At 44.9% G+C, this 26,378-nt stretch overlaps 1 protein-coding gene across 6 annotated transcripts; it reads left to right on the top strand.

Annotated features, from left to right (window-relative positions):
• Positions 1–1,680: 1,680 nt before the first annotated feature.
• LOC143486802 (uncharacterized) lies at positions 1,681–21,448 on the top strand. Of its 6 annotated transcripts, none has more exons than XM_076986244.1 (10): positions 1,681–1,799; positions 3,809–4,105; positions 8,303–8,620; positions 12,909–13,231; positions 13,467–13,517; positions 14,100–14,235; positions 14,630–14,679; positions 15,580–15,650; positions 15,730–15,789; positions 17,190–21,448. In XM_076986244.1, exons 6-9 carry the CDS (start codon positions 14,100–14,102, stop codon positions 15,752–15,754), a joined length of 282 nt encoding a protein of 93 aa, XP_076842359.1. In that variant the 5' UTR covers positions 1,681–1,799; positions 3,809–4,105; positions 8,303–8,620; positions 12,909–13,231; positions 13,467–13,517; the 3' UTR covers positions 15,755–15,789; positions 17,190–21,448. The 6 variants fall into 5 exon arrangements, 4 of the variants coding, with proteins under 4 accessions (XP_076842359.1, XP_076842355.1, XP_076842354.1 ...); XM_076986240.1 differs by lacking the exon at positions 14,100–14,235 and having other exon boundaries at positions 13,039–13,231; XM_076986239.1 differs by lacking the exon at positions 14,100–14,235.
• Positions 21,449–26,378: the final 4,930 nt, after the last annotated feature.

Below are 26,378 nucleotides of genomic sequence, written 5' to 3'. Positions count from 1 at the left end.
CGGACAACACTGCAAAGAATGTGACACGGCAAGATTAAATGCTTCCGTCGTTCGCGGAGGTTACGCGAGGTGTGCGGAGTCGCGCTACGGTCACTCGTGAAAGTATAAACCTAGATTGAATCTATTGTTGAATAAACCTGCAAAATATTTGGAATTATTCTGGATTCATTACACAGTAAAAAAAAAACGAATTAACGTGCTGCTGTTCAGAGAGACACTACATCTCTGTATTTTAATCTTAATTTATCGTGGTTCACATCGATATCGGGATATCCAACAATGTTATCGCACATCGTAATTCTAGTCCATATCGTGCACCCCTAATGTACGTTAATGTTTATGCTGCTGAAAGCCTTTGTTGAGTTCTGGCTCCATCTAGTGGTGAATTAAGTGATTGTCAGTAGTTCTGAGTGGAGACCTTGGAGTCAGAATCAGAGTTGACTGTGGAGTCTGAGTTGACTGTTTTGGTCTTTGGGTGACAACAGCTGTACTAAATCATCACAGAAATAGAAGTAAAGCAATAGTTTTAATAACAGCACCAATCATAACAATCGACATTTTACATTAGTATTTTATTTATTTATTTATTTTAGATAGATAGAGCTTTATTGATCCCTTGGGACGGATCCCTTCGGGAAATTGCATAAAAGTAAATGTATTTTACTTTATCATCTTAACCAATTGTTTCAGACTTTTGTTGTGCTCACCATTTAAGATTTACATAATTTCAACCACACAAACCACAGAATGTGCAGCGTTCGTGATATCAAAAGCTAAGCTAGTTTCCATTAGAATATAGTTACAGTTTACACTGTTACACTGACAACATGACTAAATATTTTGACTGCATTGTTCATAGGCAATCACACACAGATACTCTGATGGCACTGACAAGTTGATTGACCTAATAATTTGTTTTTGGTGGAAAAACAAAGAATTTTGAGTGAAGTATCTGCTTTTGCAGGTATTTCATTGAGTTTTGCTGTTTGCACTGTTTTGAGAAATACACTAGTTGTGATGCCAATGTAAACCATGATGTGAGAAATGAACCAAATCGACTGTAGTGTGATTTAAATAAAATGCTAATGTAAAATGTTGATTCATTCATGTCTTTGAACAATTTACATTGTATAATTATTATTTGACCCTATAAACAGTTAACAAATGTGAATTATTTTTGCATTCTGAAGTGCTTTTTACATTTAGTATCACTGATGAATCAAGAAAATGTGTTCTGATGAAAAAAAATCCACTTTTTAAATTTGTTACCAAACATTATGAACAACAATAAAGTGGACGTGTTATGAAGAATTATAAATGTAGAAAGATGTGGTGTTATGAAAGATTAAAAATGCCAGTTACACATCTTACACTACCAAAGTGGAACTGCTAGACATTAGAGAGACAGACACACCAAAAGAGAGAGAGAGAGAGAGAGAGAGAGAGAGAGAGAGAGAGAGAGAGAGAGAGAGAGAGAGAGTAGTTCTCTAATGGCGAAAAATAAAAAAACTTGTCTTGTTTCACACTGCAGGGGGATGTGGTATTATGCAAAACTAAATATGTCAGTTACACGTCACACTATAAAATTGGACACTGCTAAACGTGTGTGTGTGTGTGTGTGTGAGAGAGAGAGAGAGAGAGAGAGAGAGAGAGAGAGAGAGAGAGAGAGAGAGAGAGAGAGAGAGAGAGAGAGAACTAGGAAGCAGTGTGTTTCCAGAGCTCCACACCTGTTTGGGTCTCTTGATTAAAGATGCTGGTGTGTGTGTTTCTCCTCTACTGTGGACTACAGGTGACTGCAGGTGAGTTCTACATGTGTATCTGTGTGTGTCTTCATGCTGTGTGTGTGTAGCACTGCTGTGTGTACGATAGAGGACATGGAGACAACCCCAGCACCTGGGTTTAGTTACTAGTGTTTGATATTGACCTGTCCTCTGGGTTTAGTTACTAGTGTTTGATATTGACCTGTCCTCTGGGTTTAGATACTAGTGTTTGATATTGACCTGTCCTCTGGGTTTAGTTACTAGTGTTTGATATTGACCTGTCCTCTGGGTTTAGTTACTAGTGTTTGATATTGACCTGTCCTCTGGGTTTAGTTACTAGTGTTTGATATTGATCTGTCCTCTGGGATTAGTTACTAGTGTTTGATAATGACCTGTCCTCTGGGTTTAGTTACTAGTGTTTGATATTGACCTGTCCTCTGGGTTTAGTTACTAGTGTTTGATATTGACCTGTCCTCTGGGTTTAGTTACTAGTGTTTGATAATGACCTGTCCTCTGGGTTTAGTTACTAGTGTTTGATATTGACCTGTCCTCTGGGTTTAGTTACTACTGTTTGATATTGACCTGTCCTCTGGGTTTAGTTACTAGTGTTTTTTTTTTTATTTGAAAAGTTTTATTTCGGTTATGTGCTCCACAATCAAAAAGAATATATATACCAACAAACAAACAAAACAACAACACAACCTCAGTTATAAATAAACATATCAGCAAAATACATATAACCGAAAAGGTATAGGTTGAAGCTTGTAGCTTATTTTACCTACCCTTTTTACATTAAGCCATTCTCACAATTTGTATACCAAAGCAAAGTCACAAAATAAGATTAAAATAAATAATAAATAAATGAATAATTAAATATCACCTAATCCATATATAATCATTGTACAAGTTTATAAGAATTTACTACTTTACTCTTGTACATTTTTTTGAATTTACTTACTGAACTACACATTTTCATTTCCTTACTGCAATTATTCCATAAAGTTAACCCCCTAACCGATACACATCTATTTTTTATATTAGTCCTTGCTCTTATTTTTTAAAATCTACTTGTTTCCCTAAGTTCATATGTGTTGTCTCTAATTTCAAATAACTTCTGTATACTGTTAGGAAGATAATTTTTTTCTGCCTTATACATTATCTGTGCAATATGTAAATCAACTATATCATAAAATTTTAGAGCATGTTTTTTAAGAAACAGTTTATTGGTTGATTCATAATATCCTGCTTGGTTGATCATTCGTATTGCTTTTTTCTGCAGCATGAAAATTGGATGTGTGTTCGTTTTATATGCATTTCCCCATATCTCCACACAATAGGTCATGTGTGGAACTATTAAAGAACAGTACAGTATATATAGTGAATTTTGATTTAAAAGATGTTTGGTTTTATACAGTATTGCAATAGTTCTGGCCATTTTAGTTTTTACATTATTTATGTGTGGTTTCCAACATAACTTATTATCTATTATCACCCCCAAAAATTTATTTTCATACACTCTTTCAATTTCAACATCATCTATACCAAGTTTTACCTCAGTTCTAATTTCTCGGTTACCAAATATCATAAACTTTGTTTTAGTTAGATTCAATGATAACTTATTAATGTCAAACCATCTCTTTAAAGTACTTAATTATCTTCCTACTGTATTCAGAAGCCATTCCAGTTTTTCCCCAGAACAATATAAATGTGTATCATCAGCAAATAATACAGTTTTTAATATTTTTGATATTGATCTGTCCTCTGGGTTTAGTTACTAGTGTTTGATATTGATCTGTCCTCTGGGTTTAGTTACAAGTGTTTGATATTGACCTGTCCTCTGGGTTTGGTTACTAGTGTTTGATATTGACCTGTCCTCTGGGTTTAGGTACTAGTGTTTGATATTGACCTGTCTGGTACAGTCTGTTCCAAGATCAGTTCCTCCTCCACTCACAGAACAGTGCATTAGAGATCACTGAATGAAGTAATGAATGTGTGGTACACTGCAGGTAGAAGGTGATGATGGTTTTATTGCACTGTGTCTTCTGCAGGTTGCACCAGGATGGATCCTCAAGAATTAATTGTCAGTCGTTCTCCAGGAGAGTCTGTACTGCTGTCCTGCCGTTGTCCAGACAACCATGACATCATCAAATGGACCGTTGGATCTTCACCTCAGTCTACACATCGCACTGTGGTGTCTAATGAGGCAGGACGCTACAGGGGCAGAGTCTCCATATTTGATCAAACACCCTCCAGTAACTTCTCTCTGCTCATCTCAAACCTCAGTGAAGAAGACACTGGAAATTACTACTGTGGAGAGTTTACATATTTCCACCTAGTCGTTAGAGGTGAGTCACTCACATCCCAGTTCCAGCAGTGTGTAGAGGCAGTTTGGAAGGGTTCAGATGGTTTATGTTAGTGGTCAAGAGTCTAAGGACACATGCTGGAAAGGTTTTTCTTTTTGTTAACTGAACAATAAAACAACAAACTGCACAAAAACACAAAATGACAATGTAGGCAAGTCAAGGCAAGTTTATTTCTACAGCACCTTTCATACACACTGGAGACTCAAAGTGGTTCACACACAAAAGAAAGAAGCTCATTAGGACGGAGCTCCATCATGTTGGGAAGGTCACTGCAGTGAGGAGGCAGGAGCAGCAGGAGGAGAGAGTGGAGCTGTTACGTCTTTAATGTCCAGAACAACAGAGAAGAACCTACACAGATCACCAAACTAAAGGAAGACGCTAGACGCTACAGTAAGGGCTCCCAGCGCAGAGCTAAACAGGCACTAGACTGGGCTGCTGGAGGAGAGAAGGAGACACATTCAGGGTGCAGCAGACTGGCTCTCTCAGGACAGACTGGAGGATTCACACCACTGAACGGAGGGACCTGTAGACATTTATAGGCTGATACATGAGAAACAGGAGAGTTAGACGATAGGGAGGTGTGTCAGTGGGTGGAGACTGTGAGTGGGGGCGTGTCCTTGTGTAGGTGTGTCAGTGGGTGGAGACTGTGAGTGGGGGCGTGTCCTTGTGTAGGAGTGTCAGTGGGTGGAGACTGTGAGTGGGGGCGTGTGCTTGTGTAGGTGTGTCAGTGGGTGGGAACTGTGAGTGAGGGCGTGTCCTTGTGTAGGTGTGACAGTGGGTGGAGACTGTGAGTGGGGGCGTGTCCTTGTGTAGGTGTGTTTGGGAGTGGGCGTGTCCCCTGTGCTCTGGGACTGGCCTACCGTGACAACTGCCAACAAAGTATAACACATAAGATAAGATAAGATAATCCTATATTCATCCCCCCACAGGGAAATTTGCAATGTAACAGCAGTGGAGAGGAAGGAACAGAGAAAGGAAGTATTAAAAAAATATCTAAGATAAAAATTTTAAACTGAATCTTTATGTACAAAGGTTTACAAAACATAATGAAACTGAAAAAGGGCAGGGTGGGTGTGGGAGTGGGGGGAGGGCAGGGTGGGTGTGGGAGTGGGGGGAGGGCAGGGTGGGTGTGGGAGTGGGGGGGGCAGGGTGGGTGTGGGAGTGGGGGGAGGGCAGGGTGGGTGTGGGAGTGGGGGGGGCAGGGTGGGTGTGGGAGTGGGGGGGGGCAGGGTGGGTGTGGGAGTGGGGGGAGGGCAGGGTGGGTGTGGGAGTGGGGGGGGCAGGGTGGGTGTGGGAGTGGGGGGAGGGCAGGGTGGGTGTGGGAGTGGGGGGGGGCAGGGTGGGTGTGGGAGTGGGGGGAGGGCAGGGTGGGTGTGGGAGTGGGGGGGCAGGGTGGGTGTGGGAGTGGGGGGAGGGCAGGGTGGGTGTGGGAGTGGGGGGGCAGGGTGGGTGTGGGAGTGGGGAGAGCAGGGTGGGTGTGGGAGTGGGGGGAGAGCAGGGTGGGTGTGGGAGTGGGGGGAGAGCAGGGTGGGTGTGGGGGGAGGGCAGCGTGGGTGTGGGAGTGGGGGGAGGGCAGGGTGGGTGTGGGAGTGGGGGGAGAGCAGGGTGGGTGTGGGGGGAGGGGGAGAGCAGGGTGGGTGTGGGGGGGGGGGGCAGGGTTGGTGTGGGAGTGGGGGGAGGGCAGGGTGGGTGTGGGAGTGGGGGGAGGGCAGGGTGGGTGTGGGAGTGGGGGGAGGGCAGGGTGGGTGTGGGGGGGGGGCAGGGTGGGTGTGGGAGTGGGGGGAGGGCAGGGTGGGTGTGGGAGTGGGGGGAGGGCAGGGTGGGTGTGGGAGTGGGGGGGGGCAGGGTGGGTGTGGGAGTGGGGGGGGAGGGCAGGGTGGGTGTGGGAGTGGGGGGGGGAGCAGGGTGGGTGTGGTAGTGGGGGGGAGGGCAGGGTGGGTGTGGGAGTGGGGGGGGCAGGGTGGGTGTGGGAGTGGGGGGAGGGCAGGGTGGGTGTGGGGGGGGGGGGGGCAGGGTGGGTGTGGGAGTGGGGGGAGGGCAGGGTGCTGGTAGTGCCAGACAGGGAGAATCCAGCAGTGGTGTTTGTGTAGTGGGGGGAGCATGAGAATGATCAAACCTATTGAAGAAGAGATTGAGTTCATTCACCCACTTCTGGTCCCCCACTGTGAGTCAGACTTCTTGTGACCTGAAGTAGTGTTGAGACTATTCCAGACTCCACTGTGAGTCAGACTTCTTGTGACCTGAAGTAGTTTTGAGACTATTCCAGACTCCACTGTGAGTCAGACTTCTTGTGACCTGAAGTAGTGTTGAGACTATTCCAGACTCCACTGTGAGTCAGACTTCTTGTGACCTGAAGTAGTGTTGAGACTATTCCAGACTCCACCGTGAGTCAGACTTCTTGTGACCTGAAGTAGTGTTGAGACTATTCCAGACTCCACCGCGAGTCAGACTTCTTGTGACCTGAAGTAGTGTTGAGACTATTCCAGACTCCACCGTGAGTCAGACTTCTTGTGACCTGAAGTAGTGTTGAGACCATTCCAGACTCCACTGTGAGTCAGACTTCTTGTGACCTGAAGTAGTGTTGAGACCATTCCAGACTCCACTGTGAGTCAGACTTCTTGTGACCTGAAGTAGTGTTGAGACTATTCCAGACTCCACTAATGTTGTTCTGCTGCAGTTGGTCCTCCATCTTCCTCATGTAGATGGTTTTACCCTCTCTGATCTTCCTCCTGTAGATGGTTTTACCCTCTCTGATCTTCCTCATGTAGATGGTTTTACCCTCTCTGATCTTCCTCCTGTAGATGGTTTACCCTCTCTGTTCTTCCTCCTGTAGATGGTTTACCCTCTCTGATCTTCCTCCTGTAGATGGTTTTACCCTCTCTGATCTTCCTCCTGTAGATGGTTTTACCCTCTCTGATCTTCCTCCTGTAGATGGTTTTACCCTCTCTGATTTTCCTCCTGTAGATGGTTTTATCCTCTCTGATCTTCCTCCTGTAGATGGTTTTACCCTCTCTGATCTTCCTCCTGTAGATGGTTTTACCCTCTCTGATTTTCCTCCTGTAGATGGTTTTATCCTCTCTGATCTTCCTCCTGTAGATGGTTTTACCCTCTCTGATCTTCCTCATGTAGATGGTTTTACCCTCTCTGATCCTCCTCCTGTAGATGGTTTTACCCTCTCTGATTTTCCTCCTGTAGATGGTTTTACCCTCTCTGATCTTCCTCCTGTAGATGGTTTCACCCTCTCTGATCTTCCTCCTATAGATGGTTTTACCCTCTCTGATCTTCCTCCTCAGTTCCTCCACAGACTTCATCTCCTCCTTGTCACCCGATCTAAAAACCCTCTTCTTCTCCTTGAGGAGAGCCTTTATATCAGTGTTGATCCACTCCTCGTGGGTACAGTGTTTCCACACAGAAGTTGACATAGTCCGTTATGCAGTGTGTGAGGCCCTCAATGTCGTCCCCATGAGGATCACACAGTTCCTCCCACAGTGTTGTGGTAAAACAGTCCTTCAGAGCCTCTTCAGCCTCTGTAGTCCATTTCTTCACTGTGCGAGTGACAGCTGGCTCTCTGTGTACGAGGGGTTTGTACACAGGCAGGAGATGAACCAGGTTGTGATCTGATCTTCCCAGGGGAGGGAGGGGTGAAGAGTTATATGCCCCCTCTGTACTGGCATAGAACAGGTCCAGTGTTTTATTGTCTCCTGTGTGACTCTGGTGTAACTGGCTGCCACTCGAGCGGCACCGGAAACATAAATAGATAAACTAGAATATATATATATATATATATATATATATATATATATATATATATATATATATATATATATATATACAGTATATACTGTATATGATATTTATCAATGCTAAAACTGTAGAGTTTAAAATAAAATAATGTAAAAAAAGGAAATGGAAATGTGTTAAACGCTAAATATAAATATGAACATAAATCAAAATATGAACATACATGACTGAAATAACAGAACAAACATGACTGTAATATCTGTCAACATACAATGTTTTTGTAAATGCATAAAGCATTGCTGGAAATTAAGGAGAGACATTTAAAGAAATTCTTTCTCCCTCCCTCTTCCATTCTCTCTATCCCTCTTCCATTCTCTCTATTCCTCTCTCATTCTCTATCCCCTTTCTCTCCCTCTCTCTCTCTCATTCTCTCTCTAGGCTGCAGTCTGTCAGAGAATAAGCAGCATGTTGAGGTCAGTAGATCTCCAGGAGAGTCTGTGTTCCTGTCCTGTTCCTGCACTCATCTGAATGAAAGGTGGAGTGGAGAGTGGAGAGTGAAGTGGAGATCACCACACCATGAAGATCTCCACTCTACTCAACTCAGTCCCCACTACAGTGGCAGAGTTCAGAGGTTTAATGAGGGATCTCCAGGAAATCTATCTCTACTGATCTCAGACCTGACTGAAGAGGATAGTGGATTATATTCATGCTGGATTAATCACAATCAACATAGGAACTTCAGTCTCACTGTTACAGGTACACTGATGAATTTGGTCATGTTGTGTTAGATAGAAAGATTCAACTTAGGGCGTACTCACACTAGGCACGGTTTGCTGGTTCCGTGCTGGGGCCCGGTTATCCCCCCTCCCCACTCCCCCGCTGGCCTGCACTCACACTGGCTTCAGCAACCCGGCCCGAGCACGCTTACGTCATCACAACGTGACTTTATTTGGAAAAAAGCGCGCTCGCACAACACTATGGAGTTCACGATTCTCTTTTTATTGTATTTTTGGAGTCGTTTTGGGAGTGCAGAAACACGGTGCAAGCACAGATTTATCGATAATTTAACACAACGATTGTCTGCTAATCGCTGACGTCATGTTTGAGTTCCAGCGAAATGAACCAATCAGACGAGGCACCAAGCGGGCCCGAGCACGGTTAACTGATCCGGGCCCGGGCACGGTTGGAGCGCTCACACTAGCCAAACGAACCGTGCTTCGGCAGGCAACCGTGCCCGGGCCCGGATCACAGAGCCTACTGTGTGTACTCCCTTAATTGTCATTGCTCAGTACAGGTACATGGCAACGAAATGCAGTTAGCATCTACCAGAAGTGCAAATAGTAGCAATAGTGCAAAGAGACAGGGCAAGTGTGCAATAAGTGTACATAGTATACATGTAGTATACACAATGTGTGGGGTGGGAGGGGTCTCTAATGATGCCGTGTGGGGTGGGAGGGGTCTCTAATGATGCTGTGTGGGGTGGGAGGGGTCCCTAATGATGCTGTGTGGGGTGGGAGGGGTCTCTAATGATGCTGTGTGGGGTGGGAGGGGTCTCTAATGATGCTGTGTGGGGTGGGAGGGGTCCCTAATGATGCTGTGTGGGGTGGGAGGGTCTCTAATGATGCTGTGTAGGGTGGGAGGGGTCTCTAATGATGCTGTGTAGGGTGGGAGGGGTCTCTAATGATGGTGTGTTGGGTGGGAGGGGTCTCTAATGATGCTGTGTGGGGTGGGAGGGTCTCTAATGATGCTGTGTAGGGTGGGAGGGGTCTCTAATGATGGTGTGTTGGGTGGGAGGGGTCTTTAATGATGCTGTGTGGGGTGGGAGGGGTCTCTAATGATGCTGTGTGGGGTGGGAGGGGTCTCTAATGATGCTGTGTGGGGTGGGAGGGGTCTCTAATGATGCTGTGTAGGGTGGGAGGGGTCTCTAATGATGCTGTGTGGGGTGGGAGGGGTCTCTAATGATGCTGTGTGGGGTGGGAGGGGTCTCTAATGATGGTGTGTGGGGTGGGAGGGGTCTCTAATGATGCCGTGTGGGGTGGGAGGGGTCTCTAATGATGGTGTGTGGGGTGGGAGGGGTCTCTAATGATGCTGTGTGGGGTGGGAGGGGTCTCTAATGATGCCGTGTGGGGTGGGAGGGGTCTCTAATGATGCCGTGTGGGGTGGGAGGGGTCCCTAATGATGCCGTGTGGGGTGGGAGGGGTCTCTAATGATGCCGTGTGGGGTGGGAGGGGTCCCTAATGATGCTGTGTGGGGTGGGAGGGGTCTCTAATGATGCTGTGTGGGGTGGGAGGGGTCTCTAATGATGCTGTGTGGGGTGGGAGGGGTCCCTAATGATGCTGTGTGGGGTGGGAGGGGTCCCTAATGATGCTGTGTAGGGTGGGAGGGGTCTCTAATGATGGTGTGTTGGGTGGGAGGGGTCTCTAATGATGCTGTGTAGGGTGGGAGGGGTCTCTAATGATGGTGTGTTGGGTGGGAGGGGTCTCTAATGATGCTGTGTGGGGTGGGAGGGGTCTCTAATGATGCTGTGTAGGGTGGGAGGGGTCTCTAATGATGCTGTGTAGGGTGGGAGGGGTCTCTAATGATGCTGTGTGGGGTGGGAGGGGTCTCTAATGATGCTGTGTGGGGTGGGAGGGGTCTCTAATGATGCTGTGTGGGGTGGGAGGGGTCTCTAATGATGCTGTGTAGGGTGGGAGGGGTCTCTAATGATGGTGTGTTGGGTGGGAGGGGTCTCTAATGATGCTGTGTGGGGTGGGAGGGGTCTCTAATGATGCTGTGTGGGGTGGGAGGGGTCTCTAATGATGCTGTGTGGGGTGGGAGGGTCTCTAATGATGCTGTGTGGGGTGGGAGGGGTCTCTAATGATGCTGTGTGGGGTGGGAGGGGTCTCTAATGATGCTGTGTGGGGTGGGAGGGGTCTCTAATGATGGTGTGTTGGGTGGGAGGGGTCTCTAATGATGCTGTGTGGGGTGGGAGGGGTCCCTAATGATGCTGTGTGGGGTGGGAGGGGTCCCTAATGATGCTGTGTGGGGTGGGAGGGGTCTCTAATGATGCTGTGTGGGGTGGGAGGGGTCTCTAATGATGCTGTGTGGGGTGGGAGGGGTCCCTAATGATGCTGTGTGGGGTGGGAGGGGTCCCTAATGATGCTGTGTAGGGTGGGAGGGGTCTCTAATGATGGTGTGTTGGGTGGGAGGGGTCTCTAATGATGCTGTGTAGGGTGGGAGGGGTCTCTAATGATGGTGTGTTGGGTGGGAGGGGTCTCTAATGATGCTGTGTGGGGTGGGAGGGGTCTCTAATGATGCTGTGTAGGGTGGGAGGGGTCTCTAATGATGCTGTGTGGGGTGGGAGGGGTCTCTAATGATGCTGTGTGGGGTGGGAGGGGTCTCTAATGATGCTGTGTGGGGTGGGAGGGGTCTCTAATGATGCTGTGTAGGGTGGGAGGGGTCTCTAATGATGGTGTGTTGGGTGGGAGGGGTCTCTAATGATGCTGTGTGGGGTGGGAGGGGTCTCTAATGATGCTGTGTGGGGTGGGAGGGGTCTCTAATGATGCTGTGTGGGGTGGGAGGGGTCTCTAATGATGGTGTGTAGGGTGGGAGGGGTCTCTAATGATGCTGTGTGGGGTGGGAGGGGTCTCTAATGATGCTGGACAATGATGAGGACAAGACCTCACAATAGAGACAGAGTCAGCTACACTCAACACAAGTCCTCACACTAGAGACAGAGTCAGCTACACCCAGCACAAGACCTCACACTAGAGACAGAGTCAGCTACACTCAACACAAGACCTCACACTAGAGACAGAGTCAGCTACACCCAGCACAAGACCTCACACTAGAGACAGAGTCAGCTACACTCAACACAAGTCCTCACACTAGAGACAGAGTCAGCTACACCCAGCACAAGACCTCACACTAGAGACAGAGTCAACTACACCAACACAACACCTCACACTAGAGACAGAGTCAGCTACACCCAGCACAAGGTGGTTGTTAGGGTAGATCATTTGACTGTAGCTTGTTCCTGGTGGAGCTCATGTTGTAGAAGAAGATCTAGAAGAAGATTCAGATCTAGGCAGGATGGGATGTGTTTATCTGGTCATACATGTACACGTGTGTATCGTACACTGAAATGTCTCTCTTCACGTATCCCAACTTCTTTATGAACTCAGAGGGTTACAACACCTACTTCACCTGCTAACAGCTGATATGAAGTGTGATTATCAGATTAATATAAATTACTTCAAATGAAAGACATGACGTCCTTTAATATTAGGTCATGTGACTTAGAACATCTATTTACATGAAGCTTAACACTGGATAAATGTAAGGGTTGGATGTATTATGCAAATCCAACAGATGTAGCTACTACACCTTGTATGTGTACAGTGAGAGACTACAGCTACTACACCTTGTAGGTGTACAGTGAGAGACTACAGTTACTACACCTTGTATGTGTACAGTGAGAGACTACAGTTACTACACCTTGTATGTGTACAGTGAGAGACTACAGCTACTACATCTTATAGGTGTACAGTGAGAGACTACAGCTACTACACCTTGTAGGAGTACAATGAGAGACTACAGCTACTACACCTTGTAGGGGTACAGTGAGAGACTACAGCTACTACACCTTGTAGGTGTACAGTGAGAGACTACAGCTACTACACCTTGTAGGGGTACAGTGAGAGACTACAGCTACTACACCTTGTAGGGGTACAGTGAGAGACTACAGCTACTACACCTTGTAGGAGTACAATGAGAGACTACACCTACTACACCTTGTAGGTGTACAGTGAGAGATTATAGCTGATCTGTTGTCATGTTCAGATTATAAAAAAGCATCAGAAATTGAGTTAGCAGATTCAGTCCTAGACCACCATAATAGTTGGTGCTTTAGCAATGGTAAATATAAAGAGACCGAAAAATTCTGAATTTATGGTCAATGTGCTGTTATTAAATAACAAATCTAAAGGTGTCTAAGACGTCTGCACATTCATGTATTTCATAAATGAATTCAATCTCCAGTAAACAGATAATGCATGTTTGGCAGGCTGCACACTGTCAGAGAGTCCAGGGGCAGAACTGATCAAATACCCCGGAGAGTCTGTTCTCCTGCCCTGTTTCTGCACTGACCCCCACACCAAACCTGCCAGTGTCAAATGGGAGCATCTGATCTCCAGTAGGCTACTGAGTCTGCATGGACAGAGGTGTCCATCGGGACCAGACACCACAGAGACAGAGTCCACATGTCTCACCAGAACCATCCAGCAAATCTCTCTCTACTCCTCTCTGACCTGACTGAGGAAGACCAGGGAACATACAGGTGTACAGTCAACAACAAGCAGTCCATCAGCATCTGCCTCTCCATTAAAGGTAAAAGAGTTCAAGCTCAACTAAACCTTTCAGCACTGTGGTTCTGAGAGAGAGTGGCAGACAGAAACCTCACCATGTGGATCTCACAGTGCAGCTTAACAGCAGTTTGGTCTTGAGGTCCCACACATTCACACTAGAGCAGTAACAGTAATACGGTTCCTTTACCTTCATAGAAATGTTTGTTGCTGCAGGTTTCTATGATCATTTAAAGATATTTGTGTTCTGCATTCAACAGTTTTCTCTCCGTCAGAGAACGTGAACACACCATTCACTGGACATACAGGAGGTAATATAAACTACACTGTACATTAACTCTCATACTAGTAGAGCCCATATCTAATGTCTGAAAGTTACTCAGGGGAATATATTGATATATTTTAATAGTGCACACCCTGTCATATAAGGACATGTCCCCACACCTGTCATATAAGGACATGCCCTCACACTCTGTCATATAAGGACATGTCCCCACACCCTGTCATATAAGGACATGTCCCCACACCTGTCATATAAGGACATGTCCCCACACCCTGTCATATAAGGACCTGTCCCCACACCCTGTCATATAAGGACTGTCCCCACACCTGTCCCCCTCTACACTGACCAGTCAGACAAGTACAGTCCCAGTGTCTCAGACATGACTGGGGTCCCCATGAGCATCACAGCACTGAAACCAGTACCCACTGGTTCAGAAGGTTTTCCTTTAACACACACTCAGATTGTCTTATATCATTTTTTCTTACACTCTGTTCCTCCTTTGGCTTTCATTTCAAGTGTTCTGAGTGATTAAATTGATTAAATAATTGGACTGAATTAGAATAAGTTTGTATTTCTAAGGTGTTAAGCAAATATAGCAGGTGATTCCCAGATGTGTCCTGGCTTGTGGAAGCCAATCACCATCCAGATCCCGCTGCTGTCATTGGTGCTACTGCTAGTGCCACTAGTGCTGCTAGTGCTGCTAGTGCTGCTAGCGGATGATGGTGCTTACTGCACATGTGTGAAAGGTATGAATAAGCACACAGTGTGACAGTGACAGAATGAACAGTGTAACATAGTGACAGAGTGAACAGTGTGACAGTGTTAATAGTTTGACAGTGTCAACAGTGTGATAGTTTAAGAGGGTGATAGTGTAAGAGGGTGAACAATGTGGTAGTTTGACAGTGACCGTGAACAGTGTTTCAGCTATGTTGACATACACACTGCAGCACCACTGTGGTCTTGGTGTGAGTAAGAAACTGAACCAAGATGTTAACATCAGCAGAATTCCTGAGTGGTGTGTGTGTAGTGCTTCATCTTCACACTTAAATCCAGTCCAACAGGTCAGGGGTCATGTGTGATGATGTAAACAACATCCCAGCATGTGTGTGAGTGACAGATGCTCATATTCTCTTTACTCAGGAAGAAAACAAAACAGTCAAGAGAAGAGAGGAGAAAGCAAACACAACGAGGTAAAACAGCTCCAGAATTATTGTGTGTGTGTGTGTGTGTGTGTGTGTGTGTGTGTGTGTGTGTGTGTGTGTGTGTGTGTGTGTGTGTGTGTGTGTGTGTGTGAAATATAGAGATAGTAACGTGGGGGTTAATAATGTCTCTCCAGGTTGAGGAGAGTGTGATATATTCAGACAGTAACGTGGGGGTTAATAATGTCTCTCCAGGTTGAGGAGAGTGTGATATATTCAGACAGTAACGTGGGGGTTAATAATGTCTCTCCAGGTTGAGGAGAGTGTGATATATTCAGACAGTAACGTGGGGGTTAATAATGTCTCTCCAGGTTGAGGAGAGTGTGATATATTCAGACAGTATTGTGGGGGTTAATAATGTCTCTCCAGGTTGAGGAGAGTGTGATATATTCAGACAGTAACGTGGGGGTTAATAATGTCTCTCCAGGTTGAGGAGAGTGTGATATATTCAGACAGTAATGTGGGGGTTAATCATGTCTCTCCAGGTTGAGGAGAGTGTGATATATTCAGACAGTAATGTGGGGGTTAATAATGTCTCTCCAGGTTGAGGAGAGTGTGATATATTCAGACAGTAATGTGGGGGTTAATCATGTCTCTCCAGGTTGAGGAGAGTGTGATATATTCAGACAGTAACGTGGGGGTTAATAATGTCTCTCCAGGTTGAGGAGAGTGTGATATATTCAGACAGTAACGTGGGGGTTAATAATGTCTCTCCAGGTTGAGGAGAGTGTGATATATTCAGACAGTAACGTGGGGGTTAATCATGTCTCTCCAGGTTGAGGAGAGTGTGATATATTCAGACAGTAACGTGGGGGTTAATCATGTCTCTCTAGGTTGAGGAGAGTGTGATATATTCAGACAGTAACGTGGGGGTTAATCATGTCTCTCCAGGTTGAGGAGACCGTGGTACTGTATATTCAGACAGCGTCTTTGACAGGAAGCGTCCGTCAGCAGGAGAGGAGGTATGTGGTGTCCTTGAGGATCAGTCCAGGGATGAACATCTACCACACGAAATCCACCAGTGTGTTTGTTCTCTTGTAGTGTGAGCTCACCTACTCAACCGTGAGCCATGCAAAGAAGAGAGAACAAGACCTGAGACAGGTGAGAACATTTACCTGACAGGTGAGCACATTAACCTGACAGGTGAGAACATTAACCTGACAGGTAAGCACATGAATCTGATGTTTTATATTTCACAAAGTCACTCTACACCAGTGGTTCTCAAACTTTTTCTATCATTCCCCACCTCAGAAGAAGGGGAAATTCCATGCCCCACCTGTCCCATATCACCCAAACAAAATGGTAATAAAATACAAATGGGGGGTGGCGAACGTGATTTGTTGACCGGGGGGGGCGGCAGTATAAATTCATTAAAGGGCCGAATCTAGCCCTGGTTCACACTTTTCCGCAGACATTTGAAACATCCGGGGTTTATGCAAAACGAAAAAGCATTAAAACGACAGGCTCGCAAGTGACCGTAGCACGTGACTCCGCCCACCTCACGCGACCCTGCGCGAAAGGTGGAGGCGTTTATACTGTACTTTCCGCGTGCAGTGTCCGAAACGATATGTGGGAGTATAAAGAAACATCCCTCAAAAACAGGGGAATGAACATTTACCTGACGAATTTTAATGTTGCTTTGTGTTTCAGGTTTGAAAGTACTTTAAAATGCTTGAAATTGTAACTCGTTTCACAACAAATAGCTGTCTGACTGAACAGTTCTCTTGTATTACGTTAACAAATACGAGCTTCTTGTAATTCCAGGACGAAACATGAGAGAACGTGAAGACGTTAAGATTGGGCGTTTTGAAAATAAACCACCATTAAATAATGTGATTAAAAGCGAATCATTTCGAGTATATGTATAAATATTTAACTTATTTAAGTTTATCGTGCTGGGAAATATTGAAATGGACATTGAAAGTGATGTACAAATGCTTTAATTCCACCTTGTAAAGGTGTATGAACCATGCAAACATGACTTTGTTCATTGCGCTGAGGCGCGGTGCGAAGTTACAAAATTCGAGAGGTGCACGACCTCGCGTAGCGACAGCGCGCGAGGCCCTCGCGTACAGACGGAGCCACAGTGATTACGTCATTTTCGCCGCGCGGACCCTCGCGCCGCGTCAAGTATAAACCAGGCTTCAAGTTTAAACCAGGCTTTAAAAAGGTTTATTTCTTCCAATTGCTTGCGCCCCACCTGCAATACCCATGCGCCCCACTAGTGGGGCACGCCCCACACTTTGAGAAACGCTGCTCTACACTATTGCAAACTACAACTAAGATTCACACATATATATTATCTCTCCACAAAATACTTGTGTACACAAATACAAGTGTATACTTGTGTATATTTTGTGTACTACAATGTGCAAATAATAAAGTAGAACTGTGTGTGTGTGTGTGTGTGTGTGTGTGTGTGTGTGTGTGTGTGTGTGTGTGTGTGTGTGTGTGTGTGTGTGTGCGTGTGTGTTTGTATGTGTGTGTTTATCTCATTCCAGGATTATTCTGAAGAACCAACAGATATAGCATCAGTCACATGTTCAAGATCACGTGAGATATAGCATCAGTCACATGTCCAATATCACATGTCCACACTTCTGAGTGTAGAGTGCATAGAGGTATAGTGTTTGAGTTTGTATGACAGCTCTTCAGTGATTGCACTCTTCAGAGAATGTCCTTTATTAATGCACTCTTCAGAGAATGTCCTTTATTAACACTCTCTTCAGAGAATGTCCTTTATTAACACACTCTTCAGAGAATGTCCTTTATTAATGCACTCTTCAGAGAATGTCCTTTATTAACAATCTCTTCAGAGAATGTCCTTTATTAACACACTCTTCAGAGAATGTCCTTTATTAATGCACTCTTCAGAGAATGTCCTTTATTAACACTCTTCGGAGAATGTCCTTTATTAACACACTCTTCAGAGAATGTCCTTTATTAACGCACTCTTCAGAGAGTGCCCTTTATTAACACACTCTTCAGAGAATGTCCTTTATTAACGCACTCTTCAGAGAATGTCCTTTATTAACGCACTCTTCAGAGAGTGCCCTTTATTAACACACTCTTCAGAGAATGTCCTTTATTAACGCACTCTTCAGAGAATGTCCTTTATTAACGCACTCTTCAGAGAATGTGCTTTATTAACGCACTCTTCAGAGAATGTCCTTTATTAACTCAATCTTCAGAGAATGTCCTTTATTAACACACTCTTCGGAGAATGTCCTTTATTAACACTCTTCAGAGAATGTCCGGAGAATGTCCTTTATTAACACACTCTTCAGAGAATGTCCTTTATTAACACACTCTTCAGAGAATGACCTTTATTAACAAACTCTCCAGAGAATGTCCTTTATTAACGCACTCTACAGAGCAGAATTTGTCTCCTATATTTACGTGCTTTGTGTTTTGTTCAGTAAGACTTGTACCTGTGTTATTTAAAGTCTAAGCATGTTTCTTAGAAGAATGAGTAATCAATAACAAAATAAATAATCAATAGTGATAAACATGTGGTAATGATTATATGAATCATTAAAGAAGTGTAAGTCTACACATGTAGAGGTAGAGTGTAGTCTGCACATGTAGAGGTAGAGTGTAAGTCTGCACATGTAGAGGTAGAGTGTAAGTCTGCACATGTAGAGGTAGAGTGTAGTTTGCACATGTAGAGGTAGAGTGTAGTCTGCACATGTAGAGGTAGAGTGTAGTCTGCACATGTAGAGGTAGAGTGTAGTCTGCACATGTAGAGGTAGAGTGTAGTCTGCACATGTAGAGGTAGAGTGTAGCCTGGACATGTAGATGTAGAGTGTAAGTCTGCACATGTAGAGGTAGAGTGTAGCCTGGACATGTAGAGGTAGAGTGTAGTCTGCACATGTAGAGGTAGAGTGTAGTCTGCACATGTAGAGGTAGAGTGTAGTCTGCACATGTAGAGGTAGAGTGTAGTCTGCACATGTAGAGGTAGAGTGTAGTCTGCACATGTAGAGGTAGAGTGTAGTCTGCACATGTAGAGGTAGAGTGTAGTCTGCACATGTAGAGGTAGAGTGTAGCCTGGACATGTAGATGTAGAGTGTAAGTCTGCACATGTAGAGGTAGAGTGTAGTCTGCACATGTAGAGGTAGAGTGTAAGTCTGCACATGTAGAGGTAGAGTGTAAGTCTGCACATGTAGAGGTAGAGTGTAGTCTGCACATGTAGAGGTAGAGTGTAAGTCTGCACATGTAGAGGTAGAGTGTAGTCTGCACATGTAGAGGTAGAGTGTAGTCTGTACATGTAGATGTAGAGTGTAAGTCTGCACATGTAGAGGTAGAGTGTAGTCTGCACATGTAGAGGTAGAGTGTAGTCTGCACATGTAGAGGTAGAGTGTAGTCTGCACATGTAGAGGTAGAGTGTAGTCTGCACATGTAGAGGTAGAGTGTAGTCTGCACATGTAGAGGTAGAGTGTAGTCTGCACATGTAGAGGTAGAGTGTAGTCTGCACATGTAAAGGTAGAGTGTAGTCTGCACATGTAGAGGTAGAGTGTAGTCTGTACATGTAGAGGTAGAGTGTAGTCTGCACATGTAGAGGTAGAGTGTAAGTCTGCACATGTAGAGGTAGAGTGTAGTCTGCACATGTAGAGGTAGAGTGTAAGTCTGCACATGTAGAGGTAGAGTGTAGTCTGCACATGTAGAGGTAGAGTGTAGTCTGCACATGTAGAGGTAGAGTGTAGTCTGCACATGTAAAGGTAGAGTGTAGTCTGCACATGTAGAGGTAGAGTGTAGTCTGTACATGTAGAGGTAGAGTGTAGTCTGCACATGTAGAGGTAGAGTGTAAGTCTGCACATGTAGAGGTAGAGTGTAGTCTGCACATGTAGAGGTAGAGTGTAGTCTGCACATGTAGAGGTAGAGTGTAGTCTGCGCATGTAGAGGGAGAGTGTAGTCTGCACATGTAGAGGTAGAGTGTAGTCTGCGCATGTAGAGGGAGAGTGTAGTCTGCACATGTAGAGGTAGAGTGTAGTCTGCACATGTAGAGGTAGAGTGTAGTCTGCACATGTAGAGGTAGAGTGTAGTCTGCGCATGTAGAGGTAGAGTGTAGTCTGCACATGTAGATGTAGAGTGTAGTCTGTACATGTAGAGGTAGAGTGTAGTCTGTACATGTAGATGTAGAGTGTAAGTCTGCACATGTAGAGGTAGAGTGTAAGTCTGCACATGTAGAGGTAGAGTGTAGTCTGCACATGTAGAGGTAGAGTGTAGTCTGCACATGTAGAGGTAGAGTGTAGTCTGCACATGTAGAGGTAGAGTGTAGTCTGCACATGTAAAGGTAGAGTGTAGTCTGCACATGTAGAGGTAGAGTGTAGTCTGCACATGTAGAGGTAGAGTGTAGTCTGCACATGTAGAGGTAGAGTGTAGCCTGCACATGTAGAGGTAGAGTGTAGTCTGCACATGTAGAGGTAGAGTGTAGTCTGCACATGTAGAGGTAGAGTGTAGTCTGCACATGTAGAGGTAGTGTGTAGACAGGACACTACCACACACTGGGTTTGGGCTCCATGTCTCTCCTGTCACAGTTCCTCCAATCACTGGTACAATAACAGAGTGGAGAAAGACTCTGTCAGATCTGATGATGTTAATGAAGGGACCCATGTAGACTAAACCACATATTCCTGAACACACAGTGCTAATGCAGGACTGAAGTCTCCAGTGCTGTTACTATATTAACGTGTGTATCAGAGTGTCAGTTTCTACAGTTAATATTATGATGTGAGTTCATTTTCCACTGTAAGACCACACCATCTCTGTGATGTCATAGGTGATTTTGATTGTGTTACAATGTGATCAAGTATTTGATACGACAATTTGAACTACAATTACTTAAACAAATATGTCCTTTTGTTTTTTTTAGTTCTGGTTTTATTTGAGTTTCTTTTACATCCTTGATACGGAGTTTTGTAAACTGAATTCTGGGCTGTTTCAACCTCAGTAGGTATCAGTGTTCACGTCTCTCTCTGTACCACCATGTGTGGTTTGATAGCTCTCAACAGACTTCAGAGATGTCATTCAAGAATAGATTTAGCAGTGTTTCCTTTACACTAAGTCAAATACTCAAATACATTGTGATAGAAAATGCCACGTTGCTGGTTTTCTCGTATAGATGTTATTTTTTAACATTACGTGCAACAGAATGAGGAAGTCTTAGGTGTTACAAAACATGTTCTCAACAGACGCTCCCCCCTGTAAATAATAAAAAAATTGTGCTTATGCAGACATATTGACCCTCAGTTTATATAAGGACTGGAAAATGTGGAGGTGATTACAGCACACACAGGCCTAGATTAAACTAAAATTTATAGGTCTCTCAGTAAGAATAGTAAAATGGGCACCAACTAATGTTAATTTTATGATAATCTAAGGACACGTCATTGCAGTACACACAAGTATAATAATTTATTTTATTTATCTTTTACTTATTCTAATTTTCTTTTTTATTTTCTCTCAGTTTCCAGTTTTATTGCTTTTATTATCTTTTAAATTATTTATCTCTTAATCATTTTATCTTTTTTTAATAGTGTAAACATTTTTATTTCTCTTTGATTTCATTATTTAATTAATTTTGATTTCTATTTTCATTCTGTGAAAAATCTTGTTTTAATTTTTATGTATTCTATTTTGTGGGCAATGGCCTTCCCAAGGTGACAGACCTCGGGTCGTAATAAGCTTCTTCTTTTCTTGTGTGAAGCACTTTGAATTGCCAGTGTGTATGAAAGATGCTGTATAAATAAACTTGCCTTGACTTACCACCTAATGTTAATTTATGATAAACTAAGAACACAATATTGTAGCACACAACACCACCTAATGTTAATTTATGATAAACTAAAGACACATCACTGCAGTACACAACACCACCTAATGTTAATTTATGATAAAATAAAGACACATCACTGCAGTACACAACACCATCTAATGTTAATTTATGATAAACTAAGGACACATCATTGTAGTACACAACACCACCTAATGTTAATTTATGATAAACTAAGAACACATCATTACTGTACACAACACCACCTAATGTTAATTTATGATAAAATAAAGACACATCACTGTAGTACACAACACCAACTAATGTTAATTTATTATAAACTAAGGACACATCATTGCAGTACACAACACCACCTAATGTTAATTTATGATCAACTAAAGACACATCATTGCAGTACACAACACCACCTAATGTTAATTTATGATCAACTAAAGACACATCACTGCAGTACACAACACCATCTAATGTTAATTTATGATAAACTAAGGACACATCATTGTAGTACACAACACCACCTAATGTTAATTTATGATAAACTAAGAACACATCATTACTGTACACAACACCACCTAATGTTAATTTATGATAAAATAAAGACACATCACTGTAGTACACAACACCACCTAATGTTAATTTATGATAAACTAAGGACACATCATTGCAGTACACAACACCACCTAATGTTAATTTATGATCAACTAAAGACACATCATTGCAGTACACAACACCACCTAATGTTAATTTATGATCAACTAAAGACACATCACTGCAGTACACAACACCACCTAATGTTAATTTATGATCAACTAAAGACACATCACTGCAGTACACAACACCATCTAATGTTAATTTATGATAAACTAAGGACACATCATTGTAGTACACAACACCACGTAATGTTAATTTATGATAAACTAAGAACACATCATTACTGTACACAACACCACCTAATGTTAATTTATGATAAAATAAAGACACATCACTGTAGTACACAACACCACCTAATGTTAATTTATGATAAACTAAGGACACATCATTGCAGTACACAACACCATCTAATGTTAATTTATGATCAACTAAAGACACATCATTGCAGTACACAACACCACCTAATGTTAATTTATGATAAACTAAAGACACATCACTGTAGTACACAACACCATCTAATGTTAATTTATGATAACCATCGTCCAGAGAGAGTAGAGAAAGTTCCAGAATGTGTGTCAGACTTTGTGTTCTCAGTTCAGGGATCCTTCAGTGTGGAACACACGAGGAAATTAAGGGAGAAGTTGTCAGAAGGGTAAAAACATGTAGATGTAGGAAAGGTAAATGTAGGTTTGTGTAAATTGTAAGGCAGTTGAATGTGGCAGGTAGAAGCAGGTAAGAGAAGCAGGCAGGTCCTCCTCAACCCTCTCAGTGTCTGACGCTGCAGGCTGATCCCAACCTGGACGCTGTCCCCCCTGAGACGACCACCACCCACTGCTCCTGTCCAGGTGATCCAACTACAAGCTCCACTGACCCGGGTGAGTCCAACTGACTAGAGATGAGGGGGGACGCCACAGGGAACGGATCAGTCCAACTGACTAGAGATGAGGGGGGAGCGCCACAGAGAACGGATCAGTCCAACTGACTAGAGATGAGGGGGGAGCGCCACAGGGAACGGATCAGTCCAACTGACTAGAGATGAGGGGGGACGCCACAGGAAACGGATCAGTCCAACTGACTAGAGATGAGGGGGGAGCGCCACAGGGAACGGATCAGTCCAACTGATTAGAGATGAGGGGGGAGCGCCACAGAGAACGGATCAGTCCAACTGACTAGAGATGTAGGGGGGAGCACTACAGAGAACGGAGCAGTCCAACTGACTAGAGATGAGGGGGGAGCACCACAGGGAACGGATCAGTCCAACTGACTAGAGATGAGGGGGGAGCACCACAGGGAACGGATCAGTCCAACTGACTAGAGATGAGGGGGGAGCACCACAGGGAACGGATCAGTCCAACTGACTAGAGATGAGGGGGGAGCACCACAGGGAACGGATCAGTTCAACTGACTAGAGATGAGGGGGGAGCACCACAGGGAACGGATCAGTCCAACTGACTAGAGATGAGGGGGGAGCACCACAGGGAACGGATCAGTCCAACTGACTAGAGACCGGACTATGGGGAGAATGGACAGAGCAAGTATTTTTAACAATTCACACACCACATCTATTGATACATTCCAACAGGTAGAGAGGAATAAAAAAGATAACGATGTTGACGTGTGTTACGTGTTACGTGCCCAACTTGGTTTTCTTCGAGTTCTGTGTGTGTCTGCGTGTGGGGGTGTTTTCTTGTGTTTCTCCAGGTTCCTATTGGATGCTGTCCTCTGCACCGCGGGAGCATGGGGCGGAGCTACGAATATTTATGCGGGTTGCGCGCTGCTCGCGAGAGCGCGGATGAGAGAGAACCGAGAGGGAGAGAGAGAGAGAGCGCTCACCAAGGAGGAAGAGCAGGACTCTGTGTTTGTGTATTACGTGTGGCGGTTATGCTACGTATGTTGTTGACGTTCAGTCCCATGTGTTACGCCTGATACGGGCGTATTTAATCACCTTTCCCACACTTGAGAGGGAGAGCGGTGCCGCTAGGTTTGGGGAACAGGGAAGTACGTGCGCGCATTTACATCGTGCAACACGTAGGTTACCTCTGTATAGAAACATCAGGTAAGCGGAGGTCGCCACCCCTGTACTTTTAGTAGGACTAAGAAAGAGGTATGTGTATATATGTGTGGGAGTAGTTAGGGATTTAGTTAGAGTTTTTGTTTTTATTTCTTTCCTTGGGCGGCCTCCTCCGTTCTCATACCTGTGTGGCCCCAGTGAGAGGTTGGTGTGTGTGTATATAATTTATAAGTTGTACATAGAGTTTTGTTGTGGGTTGTGTCTGGTGGAAGTGTGGTTGTGCATTGTAGTGTTGTAAATAAACCAGGTTTAAGAGGTTCTCTCCAGTATCATGCCTAATATTTCGCCACCTAGATCCGGCCATGGTTGCTGTTCCTCCCCTGTAGCCTAGACGAGAGCCTAAAACCAGGGAGGGGCGTAACAGGTGGGGGCTCTTCCGGGATAGATCTGCTTTGGACGGTCTGGTCTTGGTTGGTGTGGTATTGCGGTTTGGTTGTTGGTTCGTTAGCTCGTTAGCTGTACAATGGCAACGTTTGATTTGGCCTTGTTTGTTTCTTCTCCTAGCGTGGATAAGTTGGACAGTTGTAGGAAGGATGATCTTCTGGCCATAGCCACCCACTATAACTTCCAGGTGACTAGGGGTATGCTGAAGAGACATATAAGAACAGCCATGCAAAATGGGCTGATTACTTTGGGGGTGTTGTGTGGTGTTACCGCCCCGTCATTGTCCAAACGCACTCCTGCCCCCGAGGAGGGGATTGGGCAGGGTGCAGTTGGTGTAGAGGAAAAAGTAACACTACCCCGGTTTGATCCTCTGTCGCCCACTATCTCGTCCGGATCGAGAGACGCTGCACGTGCTTGAGTACGTGTCGCACGCCTCCAACTGGAGTCCCAGGAAAAGGAAAAGGCACGTGAGCGCCAAGCAGAGATCGAGACAAGATTAGCCATAAGGAGAATGGAGCTAGAGGTGGACCGAGAAATACGATTGAGGGAGCTAGCCATGCAGGAGGCAAGGATCACTTCTCAGGCCTCAGCCCTGGCTAGGCCCTCATTGGTTTCCCTTGATAACGCTCCAATTTCCACTGCTGGGCCTGCTCCTAAGCCCCAGCATAAGCCCAGTCCTGAGGGATGCCCTGCCAGTACGGCAGTGGCCGCTTCTGCAGGTTCTTTTGATGTAAGTAAGCATGTGATAATGGTCCCACCATTCAGGGAGTCCGAGGTCGACGTCTGAGTTTGCTAGAGAGAAAGAGGTGCTGATGGATAAATGGTGTACGGCCAGCAAAGTGACGGATTACGATTCCCTACGTGAATTGATACTACTGGAGGAGTTTAAAAATTGTTTACCGGATAGAGTAGTGGTGTATCTAAGTGAACAAAAAACATCCAGTGTCGCGGAGGCTGCGGTTCTCGCGGACGAATACGTCCTCATGCATAAAACTCCACACCGACCGATAAAGGCAGAACCGTCTGTTTTGGACCGTCACCCAATGCAGGCCACACAGGTCAGCAAGGGAAACGCTCAGTTGGCTTGTTATTATTGTCATAAGACTGGCCACAAAATAGCTGACTGCCTAACCTTGAAAAGAAAAAGCGAGAGACATGTTACAGCGAATCCGTCCGGGGTGGCGCTTTTGGAAACGACCAGGACTCAAGAGTTGGATATTATGGAGACCAGTTATCGGCCTTTTCTGCATAAAGGTGTTTTGTCTGTCGTTGGTTCCGAGCCGGTGTCAGTAAACGTGTTGCGAGACACGGGAGCGGCGCAGTCACTAGTTTTGGCCGCTGTCCTGCCGTTCTCCGATAAGTCTTTTTGTGGGTCTTATGTGGTATGCAGGGGTATTTCGTTGCACTACGTTAAAGCGCCTTTGCATTATGTGACGTTTTGTTCTGACCTGATCGGGGGAACTTTTAGTGTGGGCGTATGTGACGAGTTGCCTGTTGCCGGCGTATCTTTCATACTAGGCAACGACATTGCCGGGGGCACAGTTCTTCCCGTACCTGAAGTTACGAATCAGCCCGTGAACAAAACAGAGTCCTCAGCTGTTTACCCATCTTGTGTGGTAACCCGTGCCCGCGCTAGGGCACAGCAAGCAGATGATGTGCTGGATCTAACCGATACGTTTCTGGCAAACCTGGACTTAGGTGAGCGACCGCCGTCGGTGAACGGGTCAGGAAAGGCTGCCGGGCAGGTTTATTCCATGCATATAGCGGGAAAGCTGTCCCTAACTCGGACTGAGC

Source organism: Brachyhypopomus gauderio, unplaced genomic scaffold (genome assembly GCF_052324685.1).
Source record: "Brachyhypopomus gauderio isolate BG-103 unplaced genomic scaffold, BGAUD_0.2 sc45, whole genome shotgun sequence".
NCBI classification, from domain to species: Eukaryota; Metazoa; Chordata; class Actinopteri; order Gymnotiformes; family Hypopomidae; genus Brachyhypopomus; species Brachyhypopomus gauderio.
This window is presented reverse-complemented; position numbering and strand designations above follow the sequence as displayed.